The sequence below is a fragment of the Amblyomma americanum genome, chromosome 1 (genome assembly GCF_052857255.1).
Source record: "Amblyomma americanum isolate KBUSLIRL-KWMA chromosome 1, ASM5285725v1, whole genome shotgun sequence".
Lineage (NCBI taxonomy): Eukaryota > Metazoa > Arthropoda > Arachnida > Ixodida > Ixodidae > Amblyomma > Amblyomma americanum.
Window position 1 is genome coordinate 127,845,511 of NC_135497.1, and position 20,126 is coordinate 127,865,636.

At 46.0% G+C, this 20,126-nt stretch overlaps 2 protein-coding genes across 17 annotated transcripts in view; one reads left to right on the plus strand and one right to left on the minus strand.

The window, feature by feature from the left end:
* Positions 1–20,126, minus strand: part of LOC144113648 (uncharacterized) — a 73,859-nt gene that overhangs the window by 45,645 nt on the left and 8,088 nt on the right. For 5 of the 16 annotated variants that reach the window (XM_077646843.1, XM_077646849.1, XM_077646845.1 and 2 more), the window contains 5 exons: positions 12,564–12,729; positions 11,357–11,536; positions 8,659–8,730; positions 7,668–7,767; positions 4,895–4,947 (listed from right to left, as the gene is read on the minus strand). In XM_077646843.1, the coding sequence (XP_077502969.1) occupies positions 8,659–8,730; positions 11,357–11,536; positions 12,564–12,729 (418 nt within the window). In that variant the 3' untranslated portion in view covers positions 4,895–4,947; positions 7,668–7,767. The other 11 variants (XM_077646855.1, XM_077646842.1, XM_077646854.1 and 8 more) reach the window with 8 other exon arrangements.
* The window catches only part of LOC144113647 (uncharacterized), a 53,497-nt gene continuing 44,757 nt past the window's right edge, over positions 11,387–20,126 (plus strand). Inside the window, exon 1 of the mRNA XM_077646836.1 lies at positions 11,387–11,496. The gene's annotated coding sequence lies outside the window, so the exon portion shown is untranslated. The remainder of the gene's footprint in view (positions 11,497–20,126) is intronic.

The window sequence follows — 20,126 nt, forward strand, 5'->3', positions numbered from 1 at the left end:
TGAAACTTGCTTGTCCTTGAACAAACCCATGTGACACCTCTAGATCACGTGACCTTGCGACGCCATCAAAACCTGCCCACTGTGGCAGTTCAATTAATGGCTGGTTATGAGAGATCAATTTGGGTATCACAAGCACCACCAGTGGCAGCACCTGCTATCCCAGGGCAGTAGTGCATCACTTAACTGCTGCACCACTGTGCCAGGAGTAGTACGAGGACTTCCTGCAATTTATTAATTCAAAGTAAAGGACCTTCAAAATGGAGACTTGAACCGAAACAGAAGTGAAAACCAAAGTGCTAGCCTAACCATGCTAAATCGTCCGCTACCATTTTAATTTCCCCTGAAAACACCTTTTCTTGCTTTTTTGATAACCAAGTGGTTGCAAACAGTATGCTGCAGATGCTTGGTGCTCCTGAACAGGCTTGCAAGTACCAACAATGAAATGATAAGCACATGAAAGACTGCTTAGGAGCATTCTTAGTCCAGAAGCACTCCCGCATAAGCAAAGCAGTTCCCAGAAGGCAGTGCTGTTGTAGCCTGTGCTTAGCCTGTGCAGACCAAATGGGAGTTATACTTTGTGCAAATGCCTAGTTACAGAGGAGGAAAAAAAAAAGGAATAGTGACAGCACCAAAACAACTGCCAAGCTGGCAAACTATGCTGGAAAACTTCAAGATAGTCATTAAACAAAGAAAGCAAATTCTATGTACTAATGAATACCTGCGGATTTTCATTTTCTACACACAGTGAACTCTCCGTGATTCAAACATAAAAAAGATGATGTGTTCAAAATAATGATGGCAGTTTTAAATATTACTTGATGTTGGCAGGAACTAAGTGCCAGTTGGAATAAACGGGTGGTTTAAATTTAGCGAGTTAGATTCATCTAGAGTCCACCTTTTGGCTGTGACAAATACCTGTCCAATAAACATGCAGTGAGGTGATGCGTGGCATGTTTTAAGACTGGCAGCAAGAGCAATGCAGAAGACAGGCCGCCATATTCAAGTCAGCCATGCATAGCTGTATGGCCACAAAACAGATAGTCATAGAAGGACACGCAGAATAACTCCATCCAATTTTGGTTCTCAGTAATAAAAAATGCCGCAAAAGATACACTCATTGTCAAAATAATCGCATATAAAAATAGAATATTCTGTTTCTGTCAGTTGATTGAAACTTATGAATAATGAGTTATGAATAATGAAAGGGAATGTGTGATCGTTGTTTTGAGTGATTGGTGGTGCAATGTAAAAAAACGGCTGGCAGCAACGATACTTGGATTTGATTTTCTAGCTCATACAAGCTCTGTTCTCAGTGAAAGTAGCCTCTTGCATCACTGGAACACAGTAACCTATTGATACAGGTCAACTTCAACTTGTCATCAGCGTTTGTCTAATCTTTCATTATCATCATCAGCCCGACTACACCCACTGCATGGCAAATGCCTCTCCCATGTCTCTCTAATTAGCAATATTCTTTACCAGCTGCGGCAACCATATCCCCCCAAACTTCTTAATCTCATCTGCCTACGTAACTTTCTGTCACCCCCTGCTACGCTTCCCTTCCCTTGGAATCCAGTCTGTTAACCTTAAAGGAACCCAGCAAGGGGGTCTCAATAAAGGTGCGATACGTCTGGGATGTTAAAAGACGACGGTCCATAATTATCCCCGAGCAAGAACTATTTTAATGCGTTTTGTGGAAGCTGAGTTATATGCAGACAAAATTTGAACTTCCGCTTCATCGCGCCTTTCCCTCTCCTCTCGCACGCCAAAGCAGCGGTGCTCCTTCGTCGGCCCCACTCACTCGATACCCTCACTATCTCCGCCGGTTGCAGTGCACGCTGAGTGGCCGCGGCCACGGTAGGGCGTGACGTCTGAAAGAATTTGGCGCTGTGAACCAATGATAACCCCAGGCCGCTAACCTCATCTGCACGACGTGACGTCGTCTGCCAGGTTTTCGCGTGAAAGCCCACACCGCGCGTCGTGGCGAGGTGTGAAAGCAGGAATTTTTAAAAATGTATCGTAAATTCCATGCTTGCTTCTGGGGTCTCGTATGCGGCATGGATGCTTGGTGGCCTGTACTCTACATATTGCAAGCATTTTGAAGCCAAGCTCAAACACCCCTTTCTGTGGTCCTTTAAAGACCAGCAGTTATCTTGCCTTCACATTACATGCCTTGCCTGGGCCCATTTCTTCCTCTTGATATCGACTAGGATGTTTTTAACCAGTGTTCAATCTCTGAACCACTTTGCCCTCTTCCCATCTCTTAATGTTGCAACTATCACTTTTCTTTCCATAGCTCGCTGCACTGTCAGGAACTTAAGCTGAATCCTTTCCTTAGCTTCCTTATCTGCCTTTCTATACCACGCCTAAAGGTAGTACCCGATCTGAACGGGCCGCAAGGCATGCTGGGTACTCCGACTTCAGGGTCGTTTGGCGAGATGCGTGTGTACAGCGCTTAGCTTGAAATGCAGAACTGACAAGCTTGTACTCGGCTCTTCAAGCGTTAATATATGTGAATGAAGCCATAAAAAAGGTCACGATGCTGTATATGCATTATTATGTCCGCGCTATATGTTCCGTATTTGAATTAATGGCGAAAAAACGGTGCAAGTGCAAACGTTTCAGCGTGCGCCGTCTGTTTGCGCAGAAATATAAGACACTTCATTCACTCGCTAAAAAGTCCTCCTGTTGTTACTATTATCATGCGGCTGCTACACTGATCTCTAATATATGTTAGGGTACATATTTCCGAGAAGTTTCACGCTACCAGGCGCTGAATACATGGACTACCAGCAACAGTAGCCTAGCATTACGTACTACGAGCGCACTGCTGCGCACATTGTATCAGAGTAGCTACGACGGCAAAGAGCTTGCACCATGCAAATCCTCGGAGTACTTGCGGTGCTTTTCCTACGCCAGCTGCAGTGGCCTAGTGGTTAGGGCAGTTGGGTACCGAATTGGAGGACCCAGGTAAAATCCGGGACGCAACAGCCGCGTTCCGGAAGTGAAGCGCGAAAGGTGCCCGTGGTGTGCTCAGAGATAGAACCGATCTAAACTAATCTGGAGCCTTGCACTACGGCGTCCCTCATTGCCCATGTATCGCTTCTAGACGTAACACCATACAATTTGCAATATTTTGTGATTTTATAGCCTTTACAAAGCTTTCACGTGCACTGCATCGGAAGGTTTCTTGCCACGCGGTAGCACCGGAGCAGTCGTTGCCTGCAAGCAAGGTAGACAGCGTTTTATTTGCTGCGATAAAATTGGCACATGCGGCATGTTGAGCTCCTCCCAAAAGTTTGTACTTAACAATGCTTCACAACGTTAGCAAAGGTGCACAATCTGTTTTGCTGTCGATTGAAGTTCTTGTCAGCTCAACTGCTTTTGTCCAATATTTGCCATGGCTTATAGAGTACATAATTACTGCACTAGCTGGCATGCATAACAACTGTCTCAACTAATTGAATTCCAGTTCGTCTTTAATGCAAAAATGCAACTGCATGACAAATGTGTTGCATTTTCAGCAATACTGTGTTCTTTCTGCCAGTGCGAATTGCACCGAGCATGCGCTGAGACCTTGTGGCTGAAAACCTCTACTAATGTGCGTCAAGGGCATCGATAGGCAAGCGACATACATAGCAGCTATTCCAGCACCGAGAGAGGTGCACCCGTTAGCTGAGGCTTTGGTATGTGCACAAGAACCTCACTCACACACAAAATTAACCAGGCATAAATATGCACTGCAATGCATTTCACAGCCTGCATGGTGGCGTGGGACATTACATGCCATTTACATATAACTTGCAGCTCTAAATGTTTAAAATTCCTGTGCTTGATTTCCCAATACTGGTTGCTGCATTTTGTAGATGAAAAAGAAGTACTAAAATAAATGCTTTGTTCTATAGCATCTCTAATTTTCACTAGCTTCAGGAAGTAAATCAATGTGGCTTCCCATCAAGGCAGAGGAGAGCCTATAGCCATTTTGCTGTTGTGAACTTAGTGCTCAGAGCCTAGTCGAAGAAGAACCGCCAGCCAATGTACGGACATGTAGATGTCCTCAATGGCAGCCACCTCAGCTGTTGATGCATATGTAAAGAAATGTGGAAATATTAAACTTATGCATTGTATGCAATGTGTTCAAGGTAAGGTAGGCAAGGAATAACACAAGCAGCTAGGCAGAAGATTAGCTTGCCTTGTGTTGTTTTTTTAATGAAAACCTCAAGCCAAAGGAAAGCATCAAAGCATGCTGCATGGCTTCACTACAGGCACCACAACATATACCAAGTCAGGCACAAAGACAAAACAGAAAGCACACCGCAGCCAAAAGCAGAACGAACTCTTCACATAGGCAGCTTTACTGTAGAACTGCAAAAAGAGAAAGTTCATAGGCTGTTAATTGGAAACTTTTCTTGTTCTGTGGGTAATAACATCTGATATAATCTTTGTCTTGCAAAAACTCTTGCAGGCACATTTTATATGGCACAGCATGTAATAAATGAGTTTAATGCAGGAGATCTGAGTGACAAATAGTAAATTATATTAAATAGCAAGGTAGAGCGTAAAAAAATCATGCTTCGGCTTTTCCCGCACACACAGAAGCTTGATCCAAGTTGTTTTCAGCATTTTCTACAAGTTGCATTGAGCAAGTCTTCTGCAATGTTGAACAAAAGGTATTCCCAACCAATTTTAGTTTTAGCATGAGAACTGCGGCATAGCTTGTATGTCAACTGACTTTGGTAAACCATCCCTATGACACTGGTGATACCAAAAAAAATCTGGAATGTCTGTGAACACACTGTGTTCCTTGGCATTTTAAAACTAGCTGTTTTATAGCATATTATGATTTATATTATGCTTTATTATGCATATTATGCTTTATAGCATTTATGCTTACCGATAATTGACACAGCCGACCACCAGACCAGCCTTTGCCGTCCTTGCAGCATTCTGCACTTCATGAAATCACCAACGTCACTCTCAATAACTCACCCATTCAGTGCAATATTCCCACATGCAAGCATGCAATGCATCACACGTAAGCTAGAGACGCAGACATTTATCTACTTCACATGCATGTTCAGCACCTAGACAGTTTTCAAATGATGCTTTGCTACGCAGCGACAGTTCAGTATTATAACATTTGTCTCAGATGTCAATTCTCCTATGTGCTGCACAATGAAAGGTGATAGGGGATTAACAGCTAGACTATGTTGGCTGCTATATTTTTTAAAAGTTCGGTTATCCTGAAGTGAAGCACCTCACAAATCAGTGCCTTAGAGTATGAAAAGAATGGTGGCGAATAATTCTTATCACTTTGTAATGCGATAACCTTGTCTGTCACCCTCCCTCTCCGCACACAGGAATGAAGAAACAACTGCAACATGCGGGTCTACGCAAACGCGGAGCTTTAACGTAACAGCTTGCTTATAAATTTTCCACACCTGTTGCGTGCACATGTCGACTGGTCTGCTGGTGAAAACATGTGTTTCACTTTGGGCATGAAGTTAGCAAATACATTCTCATATAACAATTAATAAATCCTAAAAGTGCTCATAAACATAAACTGCGACCAGTAATGTCAGACAATGGGACCACGGCTGGTGTTGCCGTTTCCACAGCTGACAGTTGTGATCGCAAAGGTCTGAAATGATAGCTCTGAATTCCAGCAACTTGCATGCAGCACAAATTTCTGAGGAATAAATCGATCTGTCCTTTAACAACTTGTCAAGCTGTAGTGACGGAGGCCGAATAGCACATATCTCCACACCTACGACCGCGCGGTTCTGCCGCCATCATGCGAGACCAGCTGTGGCCGAAGACAGAAATTGGTGTGCTCCTCAAGGAGAGAAAACAGCCTACTTAACCAAATTTCCGAACTTCCAGAATGCTCTGAAACGTTTACCACCAACAAAATGCTCGAAGCAAAACCGAGGGTTGCCCGTAGAGCTTGTAGCAGGCAGTCTGCCAGCGGATCGTAACAACGCACTGTTTTCGCCATTCACTACTTGGAACATGTTGCATTCCGTTGCAGTGAAGTTTCTGCAGTTTGAGGCAGCGCACAACACCCTTTTTCAGCGATGTGAGCGTTAGTATTAAGGAAAGAAAGGTCAAAACCGCACGTCTGCAAGCAATGCCTATATAAACGAAACCGCAGAACCGACCCGGAAATCCAAATTCACGTGACGGAGCTTCGCCGTGACGCAATGTCCGCCATAGTTTGAGCATCATCTATTCAAATTGTGTAATTTTAAGAATGGTGCAAAATGGCCCAATATGTGCGATCCAGAATGTTTATGGAGAAGTAACCATATCCAGTGCTGGACACAGTTTTTTTCCTCAGCCATATGAAGGAGAATTTTTACCCCTCTAAAGAAATCTGTCAACGCAGGCAAATCACAGCTATCATATAGCATACAAGCTGGCGTTCCTGTTTTATGGCAATGCTGCTCAGCAACAGCTGTGTTTTTGCAATTTTGCAGCATTGACCCTTCACTTTGTAGGCACCAGTGACAATTTTCTTTAACTTGACGTCCATCCACCCAATTTCAGTTCAGACAGAAATCACTGCTCTGCCCAGCCAGGACTATCGACACGTGTCAGTCTAACTTTCGTCTTCGTTGTTGCCGAGGAGATTTGCTGTTTTAAGCCTCTGAAGGTATCGGGCATGTTCTGAGCGATTTCATGCCACCAGCAGTGTAGCCGTTAGAGTTTTCTCCAAGACAGCTCTGGATCGACCTTGGCAATGCAACACGCAGCAAGCCGAAAGTGCTTTGCATGTGCCACAATGCAATTTTTACTGCAGCCTTTTTCTCTCAGTCGTCGCCTGTTGCGCCAGGTTTTGAACTGCCGTAGGCTTTACCTACCAAGCTTTTCACATGTGCGCCAATCAAAGAGGGAGAGGTCTACTTGTCAATTTAGAACAAGAACCCAGTAGTTTTAAAGGAATATGCCCAAGGCACAGTGAGAGTGAATTATTGCAGCCTGCTAAGAATACCAACGAGAACATTCCCATCTCAACTCTGGTGTTTAACGAAGAAATTGAGCATGCAAGTTAATGCAGCAAGCAGATGGCAGTAAATAATAACAATAACGATAATAAAAGAAGCACCAGCAATAACATGCTGATCTGCACAAAATGCTATGCACCCCAATGGAGTACTTATCTGTACTCTGAATCAGGAAAGTTGTTTTGAGAACAAGGCTCCAGTGCTGATTCAGCCGCTGAAGAATGAATCAGCAAAACAGACGCTATATCTCAGCTGGGATGGCAGCTTATGCTTTGCAAAGCACAGCACAGCTGGATACTATGGATGCATCCTGTGTGACAACTGTGTTTGCTTTAAAAAGCCTCAACTGTTTATTTAAGAAAGAGCAAATGCTAAAAGGGTGCAAGCTAAAAGTATACACTGGGGTAGCTGGAGTGGAGTAATCTGGCAAGTGCCAATTTCACTTCAAGCTACACTGACATCCTATACATTACACTTAGCAAGCATTGCATTACCAAAAACTGATGAACATCCCACAGCAGAATACCTGTGTAAACATGACACTCTTTTGCAGTGCTATTATGTTAGTACAGTCAGTGCAAATCCTTGCTATGCAAACTCAACAGAGAGAAAGGAGGTAGAAATGAAAATAATGGCTGTAAAAAAAAATCTGCGACTGACCGACAAAGGACTTCAATTCGCGGCACTTCTTAATCCACGACACGTCGACGATTGGTGTTCCTTTGCCGATGCAGCACAACAATTTCACAGTCCTTCGAAACTGCAGCACCAGCATGAAGAAAAAAATGGCGACAAAGAAAATGTCATGCACCAGAAGAGGCACAGTAAGGCATGTAAAATAATGCAGTGAGTCACACCCAGTGGGCTGTGCAACACGAAGGTTCATACTACACAGTAATGTTCCACGCTTTAGCTGAAAATTCTCTCAAGTAGGTGGCCTAAAAATCCCTATTTCTAGCACCCACTTTCCCCTGTAGCTGTTTGGAAAGTCCAGTAATTTGAAGAAAAAAAAAAGAAAAAGGAAAAAATTTTATACCCAAAATTTTCTGAAAAAGAGAAATTTCAGGAACAGAAGATCACTGCTAGAAAAACAGCTGCCTAAACAGTTTGCGGTGTGTGCGCACGCACGTGTGCACACACACCCATTCACCCACCCACCTACCCCCACACACACACACACCACTTCCACTCCAATGCATTGTTGTAGCAAAGAGCGAGTGTTTCCATGTACTTGCCTGTCCTTCGCTAGGTAACAAGACGTGTAAGATTAAAGGGTCAAGAAGAATTAAAACGTTAATCAATAAATAAAATCCAACTGCATTAAAAAATTACAGAATGCTTAGGTAGGCTAGCATGGGTGTGGGGGAAGTAAGAGAGTTGGTGACATTGCGTTCAGCAGCAGACTGACATGGCTACCACCCATTGCAGCAACAGTGCACAAAGGTGATAATTGGAATCAAGAAACAAAGTAAGAGGAAGACCACAATTTCAGGATAAAATACAAGGGCCACAGACAACTTGGCAGGCTGCTCTGACAGCTGCAAGCTTACGCAGGTCAAAACAAAACCCCAGCACACATCTGTGTCTGCCTTCCAGCTGTGTAGAGAGTATGGCAAGGAAAGACTGACAAATGTCGTATAGTTTCACCCACCTAGTCGGTGATGAGGTGCGTGCAATCCGACGCCATAGCTGCGACGGTGCCACCCAGCTCTCTTACGACCTGCTGAAGAAACAAAGGAGACAGAAAGAAAGGTCAAGCAGGCTGCAACAAGCCTGCAAACAACAAGCCATAGTGAATTGCTTGAGTCGATATTTTGGCAATAACTAGATGCAACTGAACGCGGAAGTGGTGCGATCAGTAAATTATCTAAAAATGAAGAAAACATGTGAACAGGACAATTGAAGAGGGAGACAATGCTTGCCTTGTCCTTTCCAGACTGCGCTTAGAATGTTCTGCGCTGCTGGGCTAACTGCAGCTTGTCAAGTATAATATTCATATAAAATTCACATTCAAAAAGCAATACGTTACTTCGATGAAAGATGCCACAGTGACAAATGACACCGTTATGAAGAGGACACATGTGGACTGCCAATGTGCGTAGTCTCACACCTGCTGTTTTCTGCTGCACCATCAGTCGCTGAAGCATGCCTGACCAACTCACCTGAACGTTTGCACTTGATCGCGATAAAGTTTGGTGTGTGCACAGCTTAAGTAACCTCAGACAAGGCTAACATGACACAACGAGACCTTAAAAGCATACCATGTTACTAAGTGGCTATGCAACTGGGCTGGATGGATAACATTAGTGCCCATCCCCCATAAAGGGTGACGACTGATGCCATGAACCTCGCTTCCTTGCTTTCTTCAAGGAAAGTTTTTCCTCATTGTTCAAAGTGGTAGTTCCTTCAGCAACTTGTAACTAGTGGCCGCTACACTGGGGAACCGGATTCAAATCACCGAATCCCAAGAATTTATGGCTGCATAGACTGGCTGCACAGCATTTTGGTTATTGTTTCACTAACTTGACCGTAAAGACACAATACTTTGAGAAGTTCGTGTCATGAAGAGCAGTCAAAATTTCACAGATTTAGCTTCAAAAGACAGGATTCGACCTGAAAATAAGTTATACCAAGAACCAAACTCATGACTGTCCTGACGCGGGAACCTGCACCACATTTTTGCACTCATGCAATGGCCAGGTGAAATCTGCTAAACAAATGGAAGGCTTTTGTGCGGATATATCTCTAGAGTAATGCGGAACATGACCCTTCTGGCTACTGGACCTGCTGCTTGTAACCAGCCATTGCAAAGTACGAAGAAAAAATGCTAGCAGAATGCAGTGTGGTTGAAATGTAGATGGCAACAAGAGTAGCTAGCAGAAAGAAAACAGTAATAACGCCAATATATTTGAGTGTGAGGGAAACATATATGGGGCGGAAGCATAACAGTGATGAACGGACACGTGCCGAACAAAATAAAATAAAGTGGAATCAATGTTCCAAGGCCATAGGTCTCTTGTTCACAATGAAAATGGGTGGCAAAGGTAGCGGCTTATATACACCGCAGATAGCACAATGAATGTGCATGGGTATTTTTGGTTACTCGTACCGATTGGAGCCTGACTTTTTGTCTATACACATCAAGATAAAAGCAACATGTGACTCAGTTGATGCCCATGAATTACTTATGATCCCATAGCCATCAATAACAACATCAGTGACTGAATGGTTCGACAGATTCACTGCACTGAACATGCAAGCAAGGCTTTGGTGAGAATGACAAACACACTATAGGGGACAATGAACACAGATGCGATATGAATGCTTAAAACTAGATATGCCACTTGTCACCGCAACAACGAACCAACATGAACCACAACATGGGGTAAGCACACAGCATTAGCAAGACTCCTTCAGGTGTAGAATCTCAACGATATAAATGGCATGAGAAAATGCGAAATAGTCGTATCACCCAGAATTCGTATGATTCAAAACAAGACAAATCGAATATGAAAATGAAAAAGATATAATGTTACTTATTTGGCACGATTATATGATGTTCATTTAGAACATTTTTCCCGCAACGTTGCGGAGTAAAATGTAAGACGCTGCCCAAAACCACGCATTTCTCATGGCTATGCCCTGCTGACAGATAATGGTGCAGAGCACTGACCATGGTACTCAGCTCTTTCGCCATGTTGGCACGCTTCCTCTTTGGTACGTTGTTGATTTCAGATTTTCTCCAGATTAACCTTAAAAGAAAAGGCCTCCTTACTCAATGTGTGCAAGACCTTAGTGCAATGTAAAGGCGCGAACGTTTGCCTCGCCGCCATGAGCCACTTGAGCAGTGCGGCGAAGCCTGCAGTCCAAGAAAACTGCAAGCACTGCTTGGCAGTCGGGAGTTTTTTGGCTGGGTTACTTTCGGCTGAATATGTCCATAAAGCTCGTTTGGACCTCTTTCCTCTCCTCGATATTGCCAAGCAGTCCATTTAGAATGGCACCATAATCCCTTGACATCTGATGGCAGGTGCTCAGTGGTTTGAGTGTTTGTATCGTCCGTCGCGGCTTGAGAAATTGTATCGTTCTGAACTGTAACACTGTTAATTCACTTCTGCACGGCACATTTTTAAAATTCGAATCATTGCAAAATTTTAATCATCCATAACAATATCAAGACCCTATACTATATATAAACTGCCTAAACTAACAAACTATGTTCTATTAAACTCGAAACTATGTTCTATTAACACCAGGTTGTTAGCCCACCCCTCATGTAAACCCCTCAAGGGCCCTTGAGGTATCGATAATAAATTTTAAAAAAATAAATAAAAATGACTTATAAACTGTACCTCTTCTTCAACTGTGCAGTCTATGTCTGTGAAGAGAACCTCAGGCTTGCGCTTCCGGGTCTCAGATGTGCCTATTAAAGCGCCTGCGTCTTCTCCTTCTTGGGATCTTGATCTTCGTAGTTCCACAGGAACGTCATCAGGTAAGTTCCCCTTCCGCTTTCCCAGTTTTGTTGAGGGACCCTGAAAAATTCGATCAGACACGCCGACACATAAAACATCAGAGAGAGGGAAAGGAATCTGTCTTTACACTGCTCCCAGTGCAAATGCCGCCTCCACTTGGAAAATAAAATGAACAGTGCTAGTATGCAGGAATCAAAACTAGAAGGACTTCTCACTTTGCTTGTGAATGAATTTATTGGCAGCAGCCAGGCCAACGTGTTTTGTTGTCAAGTGTTTCTACTGGGTGAAAATGTTTACGCATGCACTGGCAGGTGGTTTATGAGTTAATAGTTTTATGGGGCTTAATGCCCCAAATCAACTCAGGCTTTTAGGGACGTCGCAGTGATGGGCTCCTGATAATTCCATCCGCCTGGCATTCTTAATCATGCATTGACATTGCATAGTACACTGGTCTCTAACATTTCGCCTCCATCGAAATGCGACCGCAGCAGCCTAGATTGAATCCGCATCTTTCAGGTTAGCAACTGAGCACCACAACCACAGGGCAACAGACCTCAGCGGCTGTAACGACAGATGGCAGAATTTGCTCCTCATACTGCAACTCCACGTTCATCTCTTTGCTCTGCTTGGTTCTGCCAATGAACCTCGAAACATTTGAGCTTAAATTCAAGATCCCTTAAAGCGAGCAAGCTGGGTTTACTGGAATCATCCTAAGTACAATTTTTATCTGTCATGAGCAGTTGCTTTAACCCATGTATGCCTACAGTGAAATCTCGATACAACGAACTTCGCGGGGTCACAAATAATCGTTTGTTATTTTGAAATATCGTTATAACTAAAGGCTCGCGAAAATAGGTAGTAATATTACTGGACAATGAAAATACTGTAGCTTCAGGAAGGGCACACAACAAGTTATGTACTATTCAAACAGAAATGCAAATGAAGGTATAGAGCTCCTTAATTTGAAGAAATCTGATTTTCTTCCGGCGAGTACGACACAGGCACTCCAATACAAGCTCTTCAATGTCTTAAACTTTTTTGTGCACAGAATCGGGCACATTACAAGTTTGCCTATGGATGCATGAACCTCCGCACTAGAGACAGGTTTGTCTCCTTGGTCTGCGGGTGGTGAGTCGGCATCATCGCCCAGTTCATTTTCTTCGCCACACTCTTCATTCTTGCGAACACTGCTCATGATGTCTTCTACAGTCAGCTCTGCTGAGGTCAGGGCAGCATTGTTCGACTCGAAAATGCTGCAACAAGGACAAAAGCACAAGGAAAAAAGTTACAGAAGAGTCTACAGAGAGTTTCACAGTGACTTCAGTCCACAACTCTTTTGCACTATCATCATCCATGCTATCAGCGTCATCGCAGTCTTCTGTGTGAAGCAGCAATTTCACAAGGCCTGTTTTCCTCCAGCAGTTGTTGATGGTAGAAACCTTTACGTTCCACCATGCCCTAGCTATCATTTCTGCAGCCTGGTGGACATTTATGGCTGTCGGGAGTCTGAGCCGAAGGTTTATGAGCAATCGCTGCACTAGGCGCTTCCGAGACTCTTTATTTACACACCTTATAATCCCCTGATCCAGGGGTTGGAGAAACGATGTGTTGTCGGGTGGAAGGAATTCAAGACACACATTTACGATGTGCGCAAAGCAGTTATCCATGATGAGGAGAATTTCTCTACATTCCCTCCTCATCTCGTCATCGACCTTGAGCAACCATTTGCACGACTCCTGTGTCACCCATGCCCGTTTGTCCGCTTTGTAGTCACACGGCAGTGAAACGACATTTTTCAGGCAGCGAGGTTTGGCGTATTTGCCAATGATTAGGGGTTTCAGTATTTTTGTTCATAGTGCATTGCAGCAAAAGAGCACGGACACTCAGAGATGAGACTTCTTCCCGCCCTTGCACTTTTTTACTTTCGAAGTGCATGTTTTTGTCCCGCAGGAGCTGATAAAACATGCTATTTCATCAGCGTTAAAAGCATCCTCCTCAGAGTACAACTGTGCAATTATTTCAGATTATTTCTGAATTATTTCAGATAACACAATGGGTGACTGGTGAACACCATTGACCAAATATTTTATCATCATCATCATCATGTGGTCATGAATATTTGTGTGTCCATTGAATAGTGATTGGGAATAATGAATCTGCAATTATTTTTGCCCAGAAAAAGATACCTCAAAGTACGAAAAATTCTTGATCACGAGGAGGTAGGTGCTTAATTGCGCAAACAACAGTTTCTGCAAAATATGGTCACGAATAACTGGAAATAAATTGCAAGAAGGGACATGAAAATTTTTACAAGGAATTTACGCTTACCGCGGAGTTTCTGCAGTTGTTTTTGCCGATTTCTTAAGTTCATTCATTTTTCGAATCTTGCCAAAAACACTTTCCTTGCACAAGTCTGCAAACTTTTGATATGAATAACTAAAATATCTTGCAAAGTCATGCCACAAAATTTGTAGCGCATGGGAATACGTTATTCATTAGTGGCTCAAGCGTAGCGATAGCGGTGGCGTGGTGCCGCTCGGGCCAGTAATCACGGCCGAGAAATTAAAAAATGGAATGGAATCAGTTTTAGAATTATGTTATATCAGCCCGGGAGAGTATAATACAGAATAGGTGGGTCAGGACGCTCAACGGATAAACACAAACACCACTGGCGAAGGCAGCGGCGAGGAGTTCACTCCCTAAATTCCCGAAGACAATAGTTAGCAGCCTAGCCGCTGTGCTAGCTGGGCGGAGGAAAACATGGATTTGCAGTAGCGGCCACATATGCCCAGTTCGTTTGAAACTAGCCACAGCGTCGAAGGTCGAGGGCCGCGGCAGCTCAAGCTGACAAGAAGGAAAGCAAAGCAGAAGCTAGGAAAGATTAAACTAGCGATGACTTGGGTGGAGAGAAACGATATAATGAAATCTTTGCGCCGTGGCGTCAAGCTGTAACGAACAAAAATTCAACAGCCCAATGGTCTTGAACATCCCGCTCATAGTACATCATAGGACATGTCGTACTATGAGTGGGATAGCTGGGCCTTTGTTCGCATACAACGGTGCGCCAGGCAAGAATACGCACGCACTTACATCGTGCTGCAACATAAGTTATAGAGCAATCCGTGGGTAATCACTCCAAAGTGGAAACAGCCAGCGCAAATCCATGGTAACGGACATGTATGGTGGGAAACGCTCAATGCGCACTTCATGGTCGCCGTCCACGTCCCTGGATTCGTCGGACATGTAGATAACCTCCAGCTCGGACATGGCCAGAAACGCTCAATACGCTTTTCACGGTCGCCATCCGCGTCTCTGGATTCGTCAGACACATAGATGACCTCCGCCTCGTCCATCTTGTTCGGTTCGTGCACAGGCTTCAAACTGATCAACGCTTGCTATGCGCCTTTGATTTCATTGGTCACCACTTTTAACTTTCGGTGACGTTTCGTATTTGATTTTGCGTGCGAGAGAGCAAAACGATTCGAGTCACAGGCGACTAGTGGAGACCGCTAAAAGCACTGCAGTCAAATGTCTCTCACGTAGCAAATAGCAAAGAGAGCTGATCATAATGCAAGCACACGTTTTCTGCTCGTACCTTGCGCCAAAGAATTACAATTTCCATTGCATCAATTTAAAGCCGGAAAGGTAAGATGCCGAGAAGGGTCTCTTCTACTAGACTTATTTTACACTAACACTGCTAGACAGATTAAGCATTAGCATGCCCTGTTGTGTTCAATATATTTAAATGTATCTTTATAGACCAAACTTTATGGAGGAACATAAAACACGTATTTTAGAGCGGCATAGATGCTTCTAATAACTATATATAAGAACAGTAAAAAACAAACGATAAACTGAAACAAAGTCACCCAAGTGAGCAGCTTTCTATGTCCTGCAGAGGTAGCGCATGTTTCGGACTCCGAATATTGCATATATCTCCTGAAAACAAAAAGAGCGATGAAGTGCATCACACCGAACAATGAATATGAGTGGAGTGCGAAGTAGCAACAGCTGACTAATTCTAAACACCAGCAGTAAAAAGTCGCGAAAATATCAAACGAAACAGAAACTTTCCAACTTCTTGGCTTTGTGCTAGGCCAGCTGCCTCCAAGGTGTTACATTCAGCGGCCGCCCGTCTGTATTAGCGTCGTCGTCGCATGGCTCACCTGCTGGAAACCAGCACTAAGCTTCTTCGGGAGGGTTCTGAACCATGCGATAAGAATCGCACCCACGTTCCTGACCCGAGTACACCAACGAGAGTCGCCCGGGTGGAGTCCGGGCGAAGCGGAGAGGCCGCCGCAGTGATCTAACGGCAGGTAATCCCAAATGCCCGTGACTAAGCTGAGGGAATTAATCCAGCCTGGTTCCCGGTAGAAGACAGTCGGCGTGGGAAAACGGTGGTGGATTAGCGGGCATCGTCCGCCAGCCTTTGCAGGCATGGCCAAGAACGAAGCGGCCCTTTCGGCTACTGGACTCTACCGTGCAATCTTGTCTAGCCTGTCAGCTGACATCTAAAGAACAGGTGTCAGCCCAGAGTGGGAACTTTCGACTGGCCAGAAAACTTTCACCCTCAGCGGTTGGCGTGTACCTGAGGGCATCCTCCTCTCTCCCTGACTCGACACGTGACGAGGGCGTGTTCCTATGTGCGGTGGTGCGTGTTTGTGCCCAATAATGCAAGTTTTAGGCCACTCCCACCCTGGCGGAGACGCCCTCAACCTGGGGAATCTAGGGACGGAGAACTGTATGAAAACTGGACAGTGAGTACAGTGAATTATGCTCCATCATGCTCCTTCTGGATGCTCCATTTAGAGATCATCCTCGATGCTCCTTAAGCCTTTTTTTGCATCCGCCATTGTGATCATTCCTCTTGTAAATATGTTGTAAGACATACAATTGGGGTTTGCTGCTCCAGCGGCCAGTGCCGCCGAAGGAGAGAAAGCTGAAGAAGACGAAGCTTACGCAGTTCAGTTTGCGAAGAAGACGAAGCTGACGCTCTCGAACTCTTGGCTTGGAGCTATGCTGTGTCGACAAAGATTTTGCCTGTCCACATTTCTTGTGCATCTAATTTGCGTCTTTACATTTGGTGGAGGTGCTGCCTGTTCCCACCCTGGAGCTACAGACCTTGCGTATCTACGAACCTGAAGATCTACACCCCTTACCAGCCTCTACCACGATGACTGACACCCAGCCCCAGCCTGGCTCCACTGTTCCCGCCGCCGTCGTCTGTTCCGGTCCCCTGCGTCAGCGCGACCCTGCGATTACAGCGGCACGTACGACACTGACGTCGAAGACTGGCTTGCCTCCTATGAACGCGTAAGCGCCTATAACAAGTGGGGCGACAGCGTCAAGCTGACAAACATCATCTTTTATCTGACCGATGTCGCCAACTTGTGGTTTTGCAACCACGAAGCCATTTTTCTACCTGGGCGGCCCTCAAAACCAGCCTTACCGACGTCTTCGGCCGCCCCGCTGTCCAAAAGCTTCGTGCCGAACAACGGTTGCGCAGTCGGGCCCAGCAGAGCAGTGAGAATTTCACAAGCTATATCGAGGATGTCGTTGATTTATGCAAGCATCTGAATCCATCCATGAGCGACGCGGACAAAAACACATTCTTAAAGGGATTGAGGATGACGCATTTCAGATGTTAGTGTCCAAAAATCCTCAAACCATCTCCGACGTCGTTTCTTTGTGTCAGAACTAAGACGAGCTCCGGAAACAGCGTCTTGTCGCCCGCCGTACCATTTGCCCGGACGACACCCTTTCGAGCTTGGCTGTCGGCGGTCCTGCTCACGATCAGTCGACCGTTCTTCAGCAGATCCAGCAGTTTGTGTGGGAGGAGGTTGCCAGCCAGCTATCGCTGGTTACCTGCCCACCCGCTCCAACGCCAACGCTGTCGCCTTCCATTCAGCATGTCATCCAGGAGCAGGTTGCAGAGGTCCTGACGCCTGCTAATCCACCTCCTGTAGTCACTGCACCGCTGAGCTATGCTGAAGCTGTCGTCCGGCCACGACCTCAGCCGGTTGTTCCTGCCTATGCGCCACCTTGCACCGTCTTTCCTGACCCGCCGCTCGCTCCTACAATGCCTCACCCTCACCAGCCTTTGCCTCGCACCGCTCCACACCCTCTGAATCCGTGGCGCACGCAAGATAGCCGCCCGATTTGCTATACTTGCAGCCTCGCTGGTCATGTGGCCCGTTGGTGCCGCACCCGCGGATCCCGTCCTCACGACTACGGGCAAGCGCCGACGTACGACGTTCCCGTGCCCTCCGCACCTGACTCTTCTCATCTGCCCGAGCATCCCTCTACCTATCGCTCCGACTCCTACCATCGAACCCCCCGGTCACTGTCTCCTCGCCGCCGTTCGGTCTCTCCTATGCGCCACCGGTCGCCACCCCTCCAAGCAGAAAACTAGGCGCCGCAGTTCCGGAGGCAAGAACTGCACAGTCACCGACCGTCTCAAGCCCTATTGCAGCTCCTGTGAACATTCTTGAAGTGCTGGTTGAAGGTGTTCCTGTTCATGCGCTAATTGACACTGGTGCTGCCGTGTCCATCATTAGCCGCAACTTGTGCCGCAAACTAAAAAAGTGATGACGCCGCTTTCTGAAATTTCCCTTCGAACCGCCAGCGCTGACCCCATTCGACCTCTCGCAGCGTGCACCGCTTGCCTCATCATCCAAGGCCTCACCTACACCATTGAGTTCTTCGTTCTTGCCCGCTCCTCTCACGACATCCTCGGTTGGGACTTTCTGTCCGCGCATCACGCAATCATCGACTGTGCATGTGCTCAAATTCATTTGTCGCCGCTGTGTGATACTCTTGTGGAAGCCTCCCCTGCTACTGCCGCGCATATTCTCGCCACTGACGACACTGACGTGCCGGCTTTCTCTTCTGTTCTTGTGCCCCTTACTTGTGCTGCACTCTCTGACGCTACTGTCCTTTTTTCACCCTCACCCCTTTGTGCGCACTGCAAATCTGTCATTCTCCCACATGCTGTGCTCAATTTCTAGTCGTCGTAGCGCCCTGTACTTTGCGAACCCGTTGCCTATCCCGACCACTTTATTTCTGGGAGAATCGCTTGGCACGGTTGATGTCATCGATCTCAACGATGCTTCACCTGTTCCGGATGAACCTCCCGCGTATGACATCAATGCCCTCACTCCTCCCATCGTCGCAACCGATCAGACCTCACCCGACCGGCTTACCTTCCTGACTCCTTAGTTTGGCTTTTGGTGCCCTCCTCGAGCCCGGGCCTCTCGCCAAAACTGCTAAGCAAATACCACGGCCCCTATCGCGTAGTTCAGCAGACATCTCCAGTTAACTACCTCGTTGAGCCCCTCACGCCTTCGCCTGATCATCGACGCCACGGCCGCGAAATCGTCCACTTCGACCGCCTGAAACCCTACTACAACCCTGCTATCATCTTGTGCCCTTAGGCCGCCAGTATGGCGCCTTTTCACCCCGGGGGTATTGTAAGACATACAATTGGGGTTTGCTGCTCCAGTGGTCAGTGCCGCCGAAGGAGAGAAAGCTGAAGAAGACGAAGCTTACGCAGTTCAGTTTGTGAAGAAGACGAAGCTGACGCTCTCGAACTCTTGGCTTGGAGCTATACTGTGTCGACAAAGATTTTGCCTGTCCACAATTCTTGTGCATCTGATTTGCATATTTACAATGTAAATAAACCCTCTCGTAATCTTCCTCCCATCCCCCAACTCGTTTAACTCGTCGGCAGTCCGGCCTGTCCTGGTGGTGGCGGAGTTCGGAGCAGGCGTCATTCCATGACCCGTGGTTCCGTCGAGAGCCCCACATCCAACAATGGCCAGCTGGACGTACCTAGCTGGCAGCGGCCTCGAGGTGAACGAGACGTCGGTGTCTCGTAGGCTGGGGATATCGCTGACAGGGGCAGGGCCAGCTGCGCGTGATGTGACATTTGCTGTGTCGTGGCTCAACACGACAGCATAGAGAAAAGAACTGCTAAAACGTTAGAGTAGACCACGGTGGAGTAGACACCCCCATAGAACCCAGCAGCCTGATTGACTGTAGCGCACAAGCGGCTGGAAGAGAAACTGGTTTCGGTTTCTTTTATCTATGACGATACTGCGGCGGCAGGGGTGCACGTGCCGGTGCCCGACGACATTAGATGCACCGAGTGACGATTTACTTCAAGCATCACATGGGAATTAAGCGTCGACAAGCAGGAGGCGAACAGAAGTGCGAAAAGATCGGACCCCGGTCCCAGCGGCGATGGGCGGCCCTCAGGGGGAGTAACTTGTGGCGCTCTGCCGCAAACATACCGAGCACAATCTGGTGTCCGGCAGTGGCCACGTGATCACTCCACAGATGCTCCCCTTCTTTGTGTAATTAATGTATATTGTATCATGCCCTTCATTATTCTAAACACGTAGTACTAGTGCTTGTTTAAATGCATCAATAAAGTTTTCTTGGGCTGCTACTGAAGTGTTACTGGAGTTTTCTTTTTCTGCATGCCTACACAACTCAAAGGAGCAGCAGGTAAATTTTGGAGGTACATAAACAGAAACAAATCTAACAGTATTCTGTTAATAGCTGACAGCTGAACAGTTGCAGATGTTAAAGAAGTTGCTTGTGAATTTAAAAATATCTCCAATGTGCATACCCAGGAAAATATAATTGC